Here is a 19,141-nt window from a genome sequence, read left to right as displayed (position 1 = left end):
GTAAATACACAGGTGAACATCGCTGAAACAAGTGAACACGCAGGTGAACACGGCTGATACAGGTAAATACACAGGTGAACATCGCTGAAACAAGTGAACACGCAGGTGAACACGGCTGATACAGGTAAATACACAGGTGAACATCGCTGAAACAAGTGAACACGCAGGTGAACACGGCTGATACAGGTAAATACACAGGTGAACATCGCTGAAACAAGTGAACACGCAGGTGAACATCGCTTAAACAGGTAAACACACAGGTGAACATGGCTTAATGCATGGCCTGCAACACTGGCTAAAAGGAAGGGCACCATCGACCAGAAGGTCACAACAGGTAAGACTCAGAGTAGGGCCATAACCAATACAGCAACATAGAGCAAGAATGTCACACAGAGTAATAAGATTACACAGTGGAAGGTGTACCAGGTATTACCAGAGCCCTGTAGCCCTGGAGACCTTAGGCTTTCAACCATCGTGCCAGGTCCTATGTGCTGCAGTGGCTAGGCCGAGTGTAGTGTAGTTAACCGAGAAGAAGAGGAAGAAGTGGAAGGTACAATAGGAAAAGAAGTTCACACAGAGGAGGCAACTCTCACCAAAGTCCGGATTGAAGAGGCTGTCAACGACTAGCTGGAAGAACTCCTTGGAGACGCCACCCTCGTCGATGCCCTGTTCTCCGTCAAACTCCACGTACAGCTGCTTCTTCAGGTCGGCCGGATTCTCCATCACAATCATCTCCAGCTGCAACACGATAACCCAGTGTTTCTTATACATAAGAGGCACAGTAGCACACTGCCATTCTCAAATTTAACATCGCCATTGTGGAAATGTTCCTGTATTTACTGATAAGTATATCCTGTATCTATATACCTATAAGTATATCAATACATCCTGTATTTTTCCTGTATTTACTGATAAGTATATCCTGTATCTATATACCTATAAGTATATCAATACATCCTGTATTTGAAGCCATCATGCACATTTTTTTCCCAAACTAGCCATTACCTCCTTTGTCTAATTTTCCCTCAGAAGAAACCCTGCAACCGCCAGCGAACCGGCAGATAACAGTTCAGGGTTTGCACACTGAAGAGAAAGCATTTTTTCAGAGAGTTTTCCAGAGTTTTCAGTTTTTTGGCGACAGCAAGATTTGAGTTGGATAGAATCATCGTGCCTAGTATCCTCCAATCAACGATTGGTGCACAAACTCTGGCATGAAGTTTCAATGCCTCTCAGACCCAAAAGATGCACTCAATTTCCAAAGCCTGAAAGCCAATGATAACAATATATTTTGCAGGACTTTTCAGACTTGGAAAATAGCGTTTTCAAATTACTGTACTTTCTAGGTTTTCCAGGAGCCACACGAACTGAGAATGACAAACAGAACAATGATCCCCCCATGCTCTTCTTTGTGACGTCTCCTAGTGGACATACTACCAACTTCACTCATGACTTGTGCTCTGCTACGTGGAAATGCTGGTCCTCTTTCCCCTAGTGAAACACCCTCGCCACATTTGCGGCGCACCCTAGTGGAATGCCCTCTGCCCACAACCTGCCGGTACCCTGTGTTGGCACCCCTAGTGGAATGCCCTCACCACACCTGCCGGCTTACCCTCGTGCCGCACCCTAGTGGAATGCCCTCGCCCACAACCCTGCGGCTGCCCTCAGGCGCACCTAGTGGAAGGGGCCCTCAGCACGAAAGCCTGCCGGCTACCCTCGTGGCGACCCTAGTGGAATGCCCTCGCCACGACCTGCCGGCTACCCTCGTGTCGACCCTAGGTGGAATGCTCCCTTCGCCCACGATCCTGCCGGCTTTGCCCTCGTGGCGCACCCTAGTGGGAAATGCCCTCGCCCACGGACCTGCCGCTACCTCCGTGGCGCCCCCTACCCAGCGCCGTGGCATGGGCTCACTCGAACGAGAGCCGTCGGTCGATGATGTTATCGCGGCGCGACGCGCGCGCAGGTAGGGGTGGGGGCGTCGCTTCGCACGAGCGCCTGCAGCACGGAGAAGCGCCGCTCGTGGTACAGCGCACGCCGGGTGCTCAAAGGATGCCTGCACCTTCGCTGATCGTCAGGCAGGAACGGGAAGTCGGACGGGCGAAGGCGATCATGGAAGCTGCGATCGCTCCAGCTGATCACTCAGCACGTCCTGCGTTCTGGCAAGTGCTGGTGGCGCGTACGGCCGGGCGCAGGCAAGTCGAGACCGTGCGACGGAGAGGCGCGGCGTGCGCAGCGCATCCGCCGCCGGCGGCCTTCGCTTTCCTTCGGGGGCCATGGCGCCCTGAAGAAGTCGGCCATTGACTCGTCGGTCGGCACGCTCGACGCCGCTCGCTGGCCGACCTGCTCCGCGGCGGCTGAAGCGCCGGCTGACGAGGCTCGCGGTAGAACACGACCTTTGAGAGCTTCGCGCCCTTGCCACCGTATCGTCTGTCCGGCGACGGCGTAGCCACGCGCCGCACTGCGCGTCGACGATGCGCACCGTCGCAGGATTGCAGCGTCGCCGGCCAACGTGTGCAGCGCCGCGCCGCGTCGTAACGTTCGACAGGGCGCGTGCGAGCTGAGCGCGAGACCCCACCGTATCAGCGTTCGCCGGCGGCAGCGGCCAAGGCTCCTGGAGCCGCCGCCTTTCAGCGTACTCGCGTGCTGTGCAGCTCGCGGATCTACCGATGAGCACCGATGAATGCGTTTGCAGCGCGTGCGTGCCGGCCGCCGCTCCAGTGCCGTGCCGTTGTACTGCGCCTCGAAGCGCGAGCGTCTGCATGCGAGTGACGTTTCATCGTATGAGCCGAGTCTGGGAACGGCAGGAGCCGTGCGATCGGCAAACAGGCGCGCGTAGCCGACGCGCCCACGGCCGCAACGTCCACCGCGACGCGGCGTCCGTCACGTGCTCCGCAAGGGCAACCGCGTCCGCAGCCGTGGCGGCCGCCGTCCGACGCCGCCGCGCCAGCGCAGTCCAGCCGTCTCCACTCACCTGCCGTCGATGCTCGGTGTCCTTGTCTTGGTCGCCCTCGAGCGCCACCGCTTCTCCTCCTTGCACGGAGTGCGTTCTCACTACATGCCGTCATCCGGGGCTTACGGTGGCGCCACCCGCAGCAGGAAGCTGCTGGTTGAGCACGGTGGGCGTCAGCAGAACACGTCGCCCGATATCCGTCATACAGTCGAGAGTTGTTCTGCTGTTCCGACCGTTGTAGAACTCGTACATGCTTTCCTCAGTAAGAAATGAATAGCCTTGCCTGCCAACGTCACAACATAACAATCAACGGTAAAAAAAAAAAAAAAATTCCACGGGAGTCTTTTTCACGTATGTGGGAAAAATAAGCTGTTTGCTGTCCGAAAATTTTAAACGGGACTTAGTTTTGAGCCTCTCGCGGAGCTGATTCGGAGGTTTGAAAGCGAGATCGCTCAGCACTCCCGTGTATTTTTTACCCTGATACAACACAGTATGCGTCACCGCATCAAGATCAAGTGCTATAACCCAGGGCCTCGAATTAACCGACGGCACCGACGGCAATGCCGTCGCGTGCCCTATCAATCGGCCGTACTTTGCCCCTGGAAAAGTGCCAAACCCGACGACGGCAGTCACCGCGCTTACCTTTTGTGACATTGCCCGTCGGTGCCCTTTAATATACTGCCCTAGTTTTCGTTTTTAGTCGAGTCAACATTAACATGCTGCGGCGTGCGTGCTGTAGTTGCAATGATGAGTTTAAAACGATAGTCGCAGAGGGAATTAATAAACATAAATTATTCGCCTCCTGATAGCGGGCCCATGTAAAACTTTGCTTGTTACTGTACTTCCATTAGCAGAGGGGGGTACAGGGCGTCGATGTTACAGTGTAAGCTTACATGGGGGCCATATTGTTTGTACATTAAAAGCACAAACGGATGTTGATGTACTAATTTGTTATGAGTTTTTCCTTTATTTTACAAAAGTGCCTTTGTGCCCTTCTCAAATTTTGAGAGTTGCCTTGGTGCCTTTCAAAATTGCCTCTGTGCCCTTCCATTTTAGAGAAAATTCAAGGCGATTTCTCACATGCCCTAAAAAATTGCTTTGCCCTTCTCGTCGCTTAATTCGAGCCCTGCTAGAACCGGTCAGGTAAAGTTGGGGACTGATTTTACATTATATCATAAATAGCTCCTTGGTGAGGAATGGAATCACCTTGCCTGAGACGTCGCAGGATAACAACAGATAGGGTCATATATGGTACATGTATGTCATATGTCACAGATAAAATGTTAAAGTTGAACGGTGTTGATCAGCAAAAGCCTAACATTATATAATGCAAATAATAATAGAAAACAGCAAGGCTGATAATATTTGTGTGAAATTTCTTCTAAGACATCTTTCTAGTAAAGTTTCCAGTAAATATAGGCCAATAAAATAAATTAAATGATATTAAACAATTAAATACACATACTAATCAGTAATACTATTATATTTTGGATTTCAATTGCCTATTAATGAATGAATAAAGTGAATTAGCAGGTATATTAAAGATAAAATATGGCTGTTTAACACCTCACCATAATAACTAAAACTTTGCTTCTTTGCTAAACTTTTACTATTATTTTTAGGTGACACAGCCTGTAAACACAGACCGAGTCATTAGTTGGGTTGCCAGTAAACAACATTGAGAAATCTGGTTTGTAAGGTAACATGCTATGAAATTAGACAAACTAATATGAATTTGGCAGGAAGGTTATATACAGGTGACTAAATTACACAAGGTGTCAGTCACTCTAGCATTCCCTAATAGTATGGACTAGATAGCCATATTCTACCTTTAAATATACTGCATGAGAACATTATGAACAGCAATCTTACTTGACGATTGTGTTGAACTGGATGCTTTTGGCTCGGATGACTTTTCTAATGACTTAGTAACTGTGTCTACATCTTTGCTTGATTCTTCGGAGCTGCCTAAAGTCACTACAAAGTTGAGCAAAAGTATAATTTGGCTACGTGCGAAAAAAATACTGGTCACATATAATTCATCTACAACACAATCTTGAAATGAGATTTACCAAGAAATTCTATATAACGTACAAATGATAGATAAAAGCGTTCAATTGAGCTACGTAAAAACAAGAAAATAGGAACCAAAAACGAAAATGTTGTGCGATCGACAATAATTTCTCAACCACATGTGCATATATACGGATGACAGGGTTTCTTATACATAAGAGGCACAGTGGCGCACCGCCGTTGTCAAATTTAACATCGCCGTTGTGAAAATGTTCCTGTATTTACTGATAAGTATATCCTGTATCTATGTATCTATATACCTAGATACGTATATCAATACATCCTGTATTTGAATCTATCATGCACGTTTTTCCCCCAAACACTGGGCATATACCTCCTTGTCTAATTGTCCCTCAGAGAGACCCTGGGATGAGCAAGTTATGCACCCATTTGCACTTGCAGTAGCTGTAATTCAATTAGGTGTGACACAACACTGTAGGACTTATGGTTACTACAAATGTACATTATAGCCTCTACATAGTCCCTAGCACTGTATTGAATTTGCTACTTCTTTGCACCAATTAGGAATCAACACATCACTTATAACCTGTATGATTTGTGTGCTTACCTGGCAGCCCTGAGTATAACCATTTTAGCGGCTACTTCCTGACTGTAGTAGGAGGGGTGACTGGCCAGGTCAGTGGCCTTGGCGTGCAAATCCTTGAAGGGACGAATACCACACAAACTATCGCTTGGCTCTGAATTTATACATTCCACATGATGTGACATTGAATCATGAACCGTTAACCTTTGCAACATACAAATGCATATATGACCGACTGTTTTGTGCTAATTTTAGTAGTTCAATGTTTCTTGGATGAAATTGCAGTAATATATTGTAGCTGATGTAGGGTTCTTTCTCCGAAGAAAAACGTGATTTTAGTTTTTTGAAAATTTTTTTGTGCTTCCTAAGGGCTGCATTCATATCTGGTCAAAAATACTGAGTTATTTCTTTTTATGTATTACAGAATTCTGACTAGCATCAGGGCCTGGGCGCAGCATCACTTACTGTTAGGCACAGACTTGGCGTCCAGTGCGCGCAGCTGTTCATTGATGACACTCGCCGTCCGCACAGCCTTCCACTTAACTGGGAAGTTAATAACTTCTAACTATCAGCTGTTTAGCCAGCTTGCACGTTCCTGTAAGGAAAATGTCCATAAAAGCCAAATCAATATCAACATGATTTGGTGCACTTCATTAATTTATCTGGAGCGTTAATTGTTTACTGAAGAAAATTCTTTTTAATGAAATTGAATTTTTTTATGTCTAATTGAAAATTGAAATCACTAAGAACGTTCACTAAAAACATGCTTTTCCTCACCACTAAAAAATAATCATCGTTATAAAAACCGACCTCAAGATATTATGAATTGAGTTAACTTAATAGCCTGTTATCTAGCAGTTATTTGTTGAATGTTAATTGCTGTAAAAAAATGTATAGTTCAATCCAACTACATGTTTATCAGCCTGCTGGAGTATGCCCCCCCCGCCTCCTCGGATGAAAGTTCTTAATGTTGCACTACAAGAACAATTGACTAAGATTTACTCTCTGCCTAATGTAATTGCTATGGCTAGTGACACCTGGTACTGGTATGGACTATCCTTCGATCAATGTCTACTGGTTTGTTGACTCCTATGCATATTATTTTTTTACGACAGTGGCTACGCGCGTACGGTCATCCATTACAAAGGCTCAGCAACAATTCGTCCACGATTTTAGGCCAGCACCCGCCATGTTATGGCATAAGCGCTGCTAAAACTGACCTGAGGTGTAAACTAGTTGGCCATCATTTCAATAATACAGCCTGTACAGCTAAAACTCAGCAACTGTACTAGTACTTAGTACTACTAATACTCAATATATACGGTTACCCCCCCCCCCCCCCCAACCCCCCCCCCCCCCCCCCCCCCCCCCCCCCCCCGTCCCCCCCCCCCCCCCCCCCCCCCCCCTGTTTCCACTAATTACATTGATCAGATGTGTGTAACCCGTCACGATTACAAATTATTTTAGTAGATATAGCCCACAAACTCGTGTAATTTATAAATTTACTTCTGAATGGCGTGATAATATTTAGTAAGAAAATTGCGGGAACTGATTTTTTGCAAACGGGCCATTAGGTTAAGGATAGAGAACATGGGTCCATGAAAACCCAATTGTCATTACATCAATAATAAAATAATATTATATCAATATCAATACAATAAGTTAGGGTTATGGTTTACGGTTTAACCCGACCAGTCCTGTGTTGGACTAAGTCAATACACGCCTGACATCCATCCATTGAAAAAATCGTTGTAGCTGTTACAAAAAAAACTACCGAACCAATTACGTATATGCTCAAATAAAATTGATCATCTAAGCATTTCTGCCTTGTTTTGTATTCAAACTGAATAAACCTTCACCTTATAGTATTCCAAGCGTTTGTATTAAAATAATACTCAGTTTGCTGTGCACAGTTGTAAATTTCAAGATGCCAAACCGAAAATTTCAACTAAAAAACGCAACCGCCATGTTTGGCACTGCGCATGATTCTTACGAACGGCACGCGCCGGCAAACGCGCAAACGACATAAATAATAGCGTTGCTACTGTCACGTTGGCGCAGAGCATAAAGAAGCTCACTATACTCGTATATATATAAATATTAAAACATGAAACCAGGAATCGTCAATCTACAACAACTTAAAATTATCATTGCGAAGTATGTACTTTGCGTTTGTATATTTGGCCTACGCACTGTGAAAAAATCAGGTCCATTGCCGCATTTTTAGTTGCACTAAACATGGCAGACATTGGCGGCGTGCTCTGTTCGTTTTGAATCCAATAATCTTCAGCAAAACGGCATAACTCAATATAATAAGTAGGCGCCCAAACAATAAGCGCCAGTACCGCGAGCAAGCAGAGGTTTATAGATTCTGTTGAGCTATTACATGTGACGCGTAGCTGTTGTCGATGGTTGGAATACCGAGCCAACTACAAGGAATTGTGTGGCAAGAAATGGAAACGGTATCGTTTAACCCTAGCAATTACCGTTTCTTGGGCTAGTTACGGTTAGTAGAACTCATTAGTCATTATCGATTGACACGTACGAGTATATGTGACCTTCAGTTAGTAGCTGTTCTCAATGCAGAAAAGGCAACAATTACTACATGGAAAAAAACGAACAACATTTTACGGCACTGCCCAGTGGCTAGGTGTCATCGCAACCAAAACTATGTTGTCCGAATTTATAAACAAGTTGGTACTTGCCCAGCTAGACTCCTGACAGAATGGACAACGACTAAGAAAATGTCAAGGAATGATGAAATCACCTGCTTTCCAATTTCACCGGTAAGCAACCCTTCCGTAAACTCTGAATTCATTTACGAACGATGCGGACAATTGACAAACTTTTTCGCGGGCAAAACTAAAACAAAGTCCCTCTTGAGGAAGCAAAATATGTAAATGATGCAATAACATCTTCCTTTTACCACTATCACGATATCCGCCATTATTCTGCGAAGTGGTACTTTCACAATAGGGCGCCCCCATATATTCAAATAACTTCGAAAAGTTCCTTTGCGCTGACGTCACGGGCACTTTGCTGAGCACTGATCTTGGCAATAATAAATTCTAATCTATATTATATTCATATTATATTATATCTATATATATATATAATATATATATATATATATATATATAATATAATATAATATATATATATAGTATATTCATAATATATATATATAACATATATATATTAATATTATATATATATTAATATATATATATATAATGGAATATAGTTATAATATATAAATATATATATATTATATATAATAATGAATATAATTATCTTATTAAATATAGAATATTAAAATATAATATATATATATCTATATTATAGAGATCAGTGACTTGGAGCGGTTTATTATTATTATTATCAAGAGTGCATAATGCACTCTTGTTATTATTTATTATTAAATCTTTATTGCATGAATTCAGATACAAATACATGTACTACGACTGACTAAAAATCGGGTAAAAGCAATAGTGTTGAGTAGTTAAAATGATAAAATTTTCTGACGATACAATACAGTACAAGTACACTTACAATTACATAAATAAATAAAAAATTTAAAAAAAAAATTTAAAAAAAAAAACAAAAAAAAACAGGAAGAAAAAAACTTCAGCATATTCTGTACTAGTAAAGTGAAAGACAACATTAGAAAAAAATTGATACCAGAAAAAAAAAAACTTCAGGGAAAGTCTTTACAAGCAAAAGTTGATTTAAGGTACCATTCGGACACTCATACCACAGACAACGGATACATTGAATACATAACATGGATCATTGGGACAACAAATGGATACATTGGATACATAATACAGTGGTACATACATGTATCGTTAAGTCTGTGCTCATAGTTACACCATGTATATACACACTAGGCTAATTAGCCCGTCCAGACGGGTATTGAGTGCCAGCCGGTGAGGTACTGATTTAGCAGGATTGACGCGGTTTAAACCATTTATACTTCTCACTTTAAGTTGGGGATGTATTTACAGTAAACGGAAAAATTAACTTGATATTTAGAACTTCGCAGTCATATATCAATATTTTAACTGAAAATTTTAACCTCAGCAATTTTTACAAAAAAGGAAATGGTGTGATTTCATAGTAAATTTCACTTATTTAATAATTATTTTAAAAATTATCATTTCTGGTAGAAGCAATCATTAATTAAGGTTTTTTTTTTAAGGTCAAATTCTTAAAAAAAAGCAAAAAATGCTTTGAGTAGTTTTGAAGATACTATTTTCTTTGAAAGTCAGTAGGACGGACGCGCGGCAGGAGTACAGCCTCCCGTTTGTCAAAAGATATATGCCACACACGTGCGCACACACACATCACACACAGCGCAGCAGGCACGAACACACCGACATTCACACACACACGCGGCGCGCACAACCCCATACACTGCACACGCAACACCACACGCATTTACAATCCATACTACTCATACATACAAACATTACATAACATACATACATACATACTACATACATAAACATTAGCATAACACAACATACCATAGCATACCAACACACGCACCGAACGCGCCACGCGACAGACGCGCACAGCACACGCACAACGACACACGCACACGACAACACGACACGCACACGCACACAGCACACAACACGCTCAACCGCACAACGGCACACACGCACACACAACATACACAACACACAACTGGAACCAGTCTCTCGTATGGCGGGTATGATTCTTTATTTTTTTACCCGGCTTCAACAGCATGTGGGGCGCGCAGATTGGATTGGCGTTTATACACCGCAGGCCGCAAATGTCTTTGTCGTAGGGTGCGACAGAGAAAATAATTAAGACTAACCCCACGAGAGACCGGTCACCCTTCCCAAGTTCATGTGTGCCTCCTTATTCTTTGCCGTCATGGAAAGCAAGTCCTCGCCGAACTACCCTGTCTCGTGCAGGTGTGTATTGTGAACCGCGAATACCCGCCCGCCACTGTCTTTTGGTGTGCGCGTTGCGGGTGCCGTTGCGTGGTTCAGTGCTCCGACGCCTTAGGTGCGGTGGTTTAGTGTGGCTTGCATATGGTTAGGTGAAAGGCTCCAGCCTAATTAAAATGCCTTATATTATACCTTTATACCATTTTGAGTATAGCGTATATTATCATTAATGTAAATGCCGCTACTGCTCGCTCAGTCAAGTTGTGTGAAGTCGATAGGAGGTTGTTATGTGAGTGTGGGTATTATATAGGTGTGTGTGGTGGGGTGTTATGCTCATTGACGGGACAATCGCAAACGGGTCGGTTCTAAAATTTGCAGGAGCATTGGAAGCCGGGTGTTAAGGGCGCGGGGCACGGTTGACCACTTGGAAGCCCGGCTGAGGACCTGTCGCGCAATGTTTGTGTGTGGGCGTCAGATGCAGTCTGTGACCAGGTGCGCGGCGTAGCTCGGGCACGTGGCACGGTGCGATCGCGTGATTTCACTGACACGCTATGTTAGGGGCGCATATTGGCGGTCGGTGATCGGCCACAATTCGTCACGCGGTCACCTGCCGACGGTGCGACACATTAGCCACTTTACATCAGTGACACGGCGCCGTCGGTCGTGGGGCGACCACGACATTATAACGCGACAACTGCGCACTAGGGCGCTAACTGATCGATGTAAGTATGTAAATGTATGTATGTATGTATGTAATGTCAGTCGTAACTGCGTCATGCTGTCACGCGCGATACACTGTCATCGTACTAGTGACATCGGCTATGTAATCGTCAATAGATCATAGCTATATGCTGCATAATGCGCGTGATGCTGCTCGTTGGGGTTTTCTTTCTTAAATGTTGCTCTTTTACAGGCTGGTGCGCTTTGGGGTCGCGGTGATGGCGATGTTGTTGGTTTGTATGGTGATTTTACACCGCGTGTGCGCGCCAATTCCCTTGGTGGGTAGTGCGTTGGTGCGGGGTGCGGTGTCGGGTGTGTCGGTGCGGGGGGTGGGTTGGTGGGCGGGGGCCGTGGCTCCTGTGTTCAGTTGCGTGGTGTGTGTGATGTGTGGTCGTTTTGAACGCTCAGCTTGGGGCGTGGTGTGACGAAGGTATCTTTGCAACGTTGGAGTGTGTTAACAACTGCAGCGGCTGCTCCGTATTCCATCTTAGACTTTCATAGGTAATAGATTCTCTCTGAAACACTTTTATTTCAAGCATTTTGCTTTTTTGTTTTTAAGAATTTTGAGCATATTATATTAATGATGCTTCTTAACTCACAGAAATGAATAATCTCGTCAGATGGATGAATAATACACATTTAAAAATTAGTGATAATTTTTCATATACTCGATTTTAACTCACAAACCAATTTACAGGTTTTTTTTATAATTGGATTAGGGTAATTGTTGTGACAGATTGGGTGCGGTTGGTTTATACGTATTCAGGATAATCATACAGGATGTAGATGAGATATCATATGAATCGAGGGTATGGTTTTTGAGGTGAGATTAGGTTTGTTGATAGATTTATGGAGGGTATGTTTGAGTCTATATTATACAGAGTGTGTTGGCGTGTTTGAGTGTGTTAAGATACGATGCTCTTCAACGCTAGAATAAGTTGATGAGAGATAGAGTGGAGGGGGCGGTAGTAAACGGCCATCTGTCAAATAGTCGGACCTCCCCACCTCAAAACCGATCTGGGGATCGGTAATAAGGTAGGTTTTTTGTGGGACTAGTGTGTTTAGGCCCTACACTTTCTGGTATAAAGGGGTTCGGGGTTAGCTACGTTATTGTTGGAGGACCAGATCTAACGAGATACTATGTATGTTAACTACATTTTAGTTAAGTAGGTGTATCTAACTGGCTATGACCTGTGGTTACAATAGGTTCTATATCATGTAGTGGTATACCCTATGGTGATTCTTCGTAGTACAGGTACGGTGATTGCTCGCTTATTGGCAGGTGTGTGTGTCACGGATAATTGTTGGGTTTTATAGTGCAAACGTGTTGTGTGGTAATGGCTTTTCCTGAGTTTTTTTTTAGGAGTGTAATTCGTATATATCTCGGCTTAATGCTGTGGTCGTTTTACAAATTTTAGTTAAGTACCAGAATAGTTATGTGCTGTGGAGTTATAGTTTTCTTGCTGGTTGTGTGTTTGGTTTTTTTATTTGCTTGACAATTTAGGGCTATCTTTTGATATAGTCTATCTCACGAGGTTTCACTACTTTCTTTTATGGTTGTAATCGGTAGATCTGAGACTCGTATTAGGTAACTTTGTATTTCTCGGGTAGAATTTTATCCATTTTTAAGTACCTATACTCTAAGAACCGTATATATTTGATTGTTGTACACCGAATTTTTATGCGATCTCCCAGTACGCTAGGTCATTTAAACTAAGAAAAGCCTATGACCGGATGTCTAATTTGCATATGTGGTAGGCATTTTTGCCTTAATTCGGCCTATGTATTTGTATTGAATTATGCAATATGAATTTTATAGATATATATAAATTATTATAAATGGAACCAATTGAGTGGCAATTAATTCTCGACAACTCTTAGATTATAACTATTAGGATATAATAATTACTATTAACCTCTGAGTTCACAATCCCAACATGATTCCTAGGACTTTTATTATCGTTTTAGTGATAGGATCTATTTTAGTAATACCCATGTTTTTCTAGTTCTTACTAATAGATCAAATTATTGCTATTATGACTGTCAATTATATGATAGGTATCATAAATTCACTCCTTATAACCATTTCCTTCCGACTCAGGCCTCCCCAGAAATCCAATATATTGTGGGCTGCACATGTGCATATTATAATTATGATATGATTTCATCTAATCACGTTAATAAATCACCATATAATAATTAACCAACTTGATTGAAAGTAATTAAAAAGTGACTTTGTTTTTTTGATATGGTATTTTAGGATAACCATTTATACTTGAAACTTTAACAAGTCATAAGTCTATAATAATGTCGTCTATAGAACTTTATCATTATTTTACACTCAAAGTTAAATTATTTATATATCAATGGAATAAATATGTTAAAAATGATATTTAATTGAATTGGCAGCTTTAGATTAATTATGGTAAATACATTATAAGGATTTAACACCCAACACCATCTAAAATCATTTAATACGTTAATCTATTCGCCCCTTTCTATTTTCATTTTATGAATAGGTTTTTGTTTGGATACGTATATCTCTTTCCATATCTTAGATCCTTTATCTCTCGCTTTACCTTTACTAGTACTTAATATCATTTAATAATTATATATGCACTTCTTATCTAAGTAACTATAGATCTACGTACTATATATATGTGCGCTCGCAATGTGGGTCAGTGGCGAGTTTACAACCACTCATCTTCAGAGCTAATCATTTGCTTTCGCTTCCAAAGTTTCAGCCAGCATTGAAAGTTTAGCCTCGCGCAAGGACCGGTTATCGAGTTAGGATTAAGTACCTAATAGGGTGTGCCGCCACATAACCACACTTCCCTTTTCTGCCTTGATAGGTAGTATTAATTCCTTCTCGCGCTTTTCATTGGCAGTGACTAGTAGATGTGAACGTTGGTTCACCGCGAATGATTATCTCGCGGTGGTCTATGTGCCTAATAGGCTTTCATTTTTTGTTCCGAAGACAGCGGCTTGACGTGGTTTGATCTCTAGTTCTGGTTCCATTCGCTTCCGACGCGTAACGAGTGTTTCGTCCTGTCCCCAGTGCCATAACTGTTGTCAGTTGATTTTGGACAGCAGTGGGAATGTCAGCAAGGCTCTATTAGACGGTGCAAGGCCATATACCGATGGTTAGTTTCACCTTGTGGAGAGTGTCTTTCCGGGTTTCGAAAGCTTGGAAGGCGAGGTAGGAATCTCCATGGTTTTTTTTTGTACATTGATTATTCGGGGTCGTTTCGTTTCTGTCAAGAGGTTGGGAGCTGACAAGTGAGCAGAGCATTGCTTTTATCAAATGATCGGGGAAATGTCGGGTATTTCGTTTTGTGTGGTCCTTTCGCGATGGAACTAATGGCCATAATTCGCTTTCAGGTGGCCGCGTTAAATCGTGGTTCGTGATGTTCATTTTCTCATTTGGTGAGTGATTTTAGCGTGTGTCCACTTTTTTCGTGATTTTGGGAGCACAACCATTACTACTAAGGTGGTGAGAGTCACTAGATAAGGCTGTTGTCTTGCAGGTGCATAAGTTGATAATGGGCTGTGCTCAAAATGCGCTACTAGCTCCAGAAACGGGTTTAGTTCGCATGGGTTCCTTATTACATACAGATTGATACATGAGTTCTAACCGATACCTTACCTATAGTGATGTGTGTTGTCGCGGGGTATTTCGAACATCGCTTCTTACGCCATGGGGCTCGGGACATGTCTTGCTCCCCTCTCAAACACGCCAATTTTTATTTTAGGACACTCAGCCTAGTGAGGTAACCATCTGGGGGCTTGCTCGGGTAACTGCGTTGGGGCAGTTTACCTCGCGGGCGCCGTCTTATTTTTATTGAGTGTCATATGTGCTCTCGCGTTCTTCTGTTGAGATTATTGTGTGGAAATCAAAACAACAGACAGCGCATGTCTGCCATGTTCAGTGCAACTAACAGTCGGCTCGGACGAGTCAATGGACCTGAATTTGTCACACTCATGATAGTCGTCTAGAGAACGCACCAGGACAAGCTCAACTCCACCACTGGATGTCACATTGATCTTGATACCACTCAGGCATGTATGAGTATTACTTATCTCATTACCGGTTGTTTGCTAGATGAAGATTCCTGGTTATTCGAATGTATCTCTAATTTGATTACTACTTTATAGGGGCTCTGATGAACTCGGATTACTTTACATCTTGCATGCTTCGCCATCGTTCCTTACGGAATCGCGCACAGTAGTCGAGCAAACGCTGCCCACTCGAGCAGGCACTGATGGTAGGTCGTATATTGTCGGGCTTTGCATTGAGAGAATTACCGCGCGTGCCGTATCGAAAATCATGCGCCAGTGCAACATGGCGAGTGGGGTTAGTTAACGTATTGCTTTTCCTCCACTGGAGGTTCTAATTACTGGGTGGGCTGGAGGGCTGCACAAGTCAATGGGGACGACATGCATTGATATGATGTGTGTGTGGGCATCGCTCGTGGGCACAGGCAAAATGAGTTATTTGTTTTATAAAGTAACTAACTGCTGGAATACTATAAGGGTCGAAGGTTTTATATTTGTTACAAAACAAAGCGAGAAATGCCTTAGATGATCATTTTATTGGAGATATGACGTAATTGACATTCGAGGTGGGAGTTTTTTGTACAGTCTACAAGATTTTTCAATGGTGCATGGATGTCAGCCGGCTGTATTGACGTTGTCAACACAGCTCTGGTCGGGTTAACCGAATAACCATGGACCCGTAACCTGGAGGATCTAGTATTAGTATTGATGATAATATGATAATATGTTATGGTGATTGACTGATAAATTGACATTGGAGTGTTCAATTGGAGAGACCATGTTCTCTATCTTGAAGCCCTATGCGCCGGTTTGCAAAAAAATCCAGGTTCCAATGTGTTCTTACAAGGTATTATCACGCATTTCAAAGTAAATTCTATAATTACAGAGTTATGTGGTGTCATAGTTCTACTAAATATTTTTAATCCGCACCCACGCGTGGAACGGCTGTTCACACAGCATCTGGATTCATGTTTAATTAGGGTGGTAAACTGTAGTAATATATCAGTAGTTGTAGTACTCGTTAGAGATACTTAGTTGCTGAGATTGTAGCTCGTAGAGCCTGCTATTATGAAAGTGGACTGGCCCAGCTTTATGTTTAACACCTCAGGTCCAGTTTTGCACGGTATGCCATAAACATGCGTGGCGTCTGTGGCCTCAATCGGTGGACGAGATCGTGTGTGCTTCGGGAGCGTTGTAATGGGCATGACCGTTGCACGGTAGCCACTGCGAAAAGGAAATAATGATGCATAGGTCAAAACCAGTTGAATTGACAGAGGATAGCTCCATACCCAGTACCAGGCTGTCAATAGCCATGAGCAATCTACATTAGCAGAGAGTAATCTTTAGATGCAGATTGTGCTTGCTAGTGACTACTCAATTTAAGATTCAGTCGGAGAGCAATTCTTACAGCAGCTGAATACATGTAGGTTTGGATGTCGAACTAAGTACATTTGTATGTTTCAGGAATATAAATTCACAAATAATGATAGATAACGGTTAATTAACGGTTACTAATTCATTATATTTTGGCCGGGTCGTTTTACAGTTATTTTTTAGTGTTGTGAGGGAAGCATGTTTTTAGTGTGAACGTTTCTTAGTGATCTGTTCATTAACATAAAAATTTCAATTTCATTAAAAAGTTAGATTTTCAGTAAGCAATAACACGCTCAGTAATTAATGAAGTCGGCGAGCAAATCATGTTGTATTGATTTCGGCCCTTCTTTTGAATGTTCCTTACAGGAAGCAGTGCAGCTGCTAAACAGCTGATAGAAGAAGTTATATTCCAGTTAATGGAAGGCTGTTCTGGGAAACGGCGAGTGCATCACCATGAACGCAGTGCGCCAGGGACCGAAGTCTGTGTCAACGAGTAATTGATGCTGCTGCCAGGACCTAGATTTGCTAGTCAGATCTGTAAGAAATAATCGCGTATATTTTTGCAGTATGAAATGAGCACTTAGGGAAGCACCAAACAAATTCAAAAAAAACTAAAATCACGTGCTTCGGAGAAAACCTACAGTCAGCTACATATATTAATGCAATTTCATCAGAAATTGACACTATAAATATTTAGCACCAAAACAGTCTGATCATATATGCATTTGTATGTGCAAAGGGTAAGGTTGTTCAATGTCACTATGTGGAAGTGTATAAATTTCAGAGCCAAGCGAAGTTGTGTGGTATTCGTCTGTCAAGGATTGCCAACGCCACGGCATGACCTGCCAGTCACCTCTACTAGCAGTCAGGAAGAGCGCCAATTTATATCAGGGACTCCAGGTATGCACAGCAATATACAGTTACTAGCTGAATTGTGTTGATTCGCTAATTGCGTCAAAGAAGAGCAAATTCAATTACATGTCAGGGACTATGATGAGGTGAATAATGTTCATATGTAGTAACCATTGACAGTCCTCAGTGTTTGTCACACCTATTTGAATACAGCTACGCATGCAAGTGCAATGGGGTGCCATACTTGCTCATCCAAGGGTCTCTTCTGAACGGGAAAATTTGACAACAGGATGGTAATGCCCAGTTTGGGGAAGTAAAATGCATGCGCTTGATACAGAATACCAGATGTATTTGGATATACTTATATAGGTACATAATAAGGGATATCTTATCGGAGTAAATACAAGGAACATTTTCACACACAGCTGATGGTGTTAAATTGTGACATACGGCGGGGGGCACTGTGCTCTTATGTATAATGAAACCCTGGTCAATCTCGGTATATATACACATGTGTGAGGAATTATTAGTCGACGCCACAGACATGTTTCGTTTTTGGTTCTATTTTCTTGCTTACGTAGCTCAATGAACGCTTGTTAATCTATCATTTGTACGTGTATATAGATTTTCTTGTCAAATCTTCATTTCAGACTGTGTGTGGATAGTAATGAATATATGTGACCAGTATTTTTTTCGCACGTAGCCAAAATTATACTTTATGCTGCTAACGTTTGTAGTGATTTAGGCAGCATCGAGAATCCAAGCAAATAGTAGTGTAGACACAGGTACGTAAGTCATAGAAAAAGTGCATCGAAGCCACAAAGAGTCCAGCTTGCAACACAATCGTCAAGTAGGATTGCTGATTCATATTTCTCATGCATGCTATATTAATAGTAAGGTGAATATGGCTATCTAAGTCCTACTGACTAGGCGAATTGCTAGAGTGACTGACACCTTGTTGTAATTTAGTCACCTGTGATATAACCTTCATGCACAATTCATATTAGTTGTGCCTAATTTATGCATGTTACGTACAAACCAGATTTTCAATGATTGTTTACTGGCAACCCAACTAATGACCGGTCTGCTGGTTACAGCTGGTGTCACCTAAAGATATAATTTAGTAAAACTGTTTAGCCAAGAGCAAAGTTTTTAGCTGCTATTATTGAGTTGAGGTGGTTAAAGCGCCATTATTTTATCCTTTATAATACCTGTAATTCACGTTTATCATTCAATTAATAGGCCACATTGAAATCCACATATATAAGTATCTAACTGATTAGTATGTGGATATTTATATTGTTTATATCATGATTAATTTATTTTAGTTGGCCCTAGTAATTTATGGAAACTTTACCTAGAAAAGAATGTCTTATGAAGATTAATTGGAGTAGCATGACAGATCTTATGAGCCCTTTTTGGCTCTGGTTTGTTTGTCCTTTTTATTTCATATTATTTGGCATGGTGCCATCTCACTAGATTAATCAGCTGTATTTGGGTTGATGTTGTACTCAGTGAATGCTCAACCACACGCTTTTCGAACTTTATTGAACAGTGGGACTCTTTTTAACTCCCGGCCTTCTCCTCTGCCTCTCGGGGTGCATCCTTTGCAACCGATACCTTCTGCCGATCAAAGATGAATAAGCTGCTGCC

At 42.4% G+C, this 19,141-nt stretch overlaps 1 protein-coding gene across 1 annotated transcript in view; it reads right to left on the bottom strand.

Moving 5' to 3' along the window:
• Positions 1 to 19,141, bottom strand: part of LOC106816462 (ubiquitin-protein ligase E3A-like) — a 37,144-nt gene that overhangs the window by 11,123 nt on the left and 6,880 nt on the right. Inside the window, exon 7 of the mRNA XM_014821084.1 lies at positions 594 to 738. Coding sequence (XP_014676570.1) covers positions 594 to 738 — 145 coding nt within the window. The remainder of the gene's footprint in view (positions 1 to 593; positions 739 to 19,141) is intronic.

This window comes from Priapulus caudatus, unplaced genomic scaffold (genome assembly GCF_000485595.1).
Source record: "Priapulus caudatus unplaced genomic scaffold, Priapulus_caudatus-5.0.1 Scaffold1388, whole genome shotgun sequence".
NCBI classification, from domain to species: Eukaryota; Metazoa; Priapulida; class Priapulimorpha; order Priapulimorphida; family Priapulidae; genus Priapulus; species Priapulus caudatus.
The sequence above is the reverse complement of the archived record's forward strand: the minus strand, read 5'-3'. Positions and strand labels throughout refer to the sequence as shown.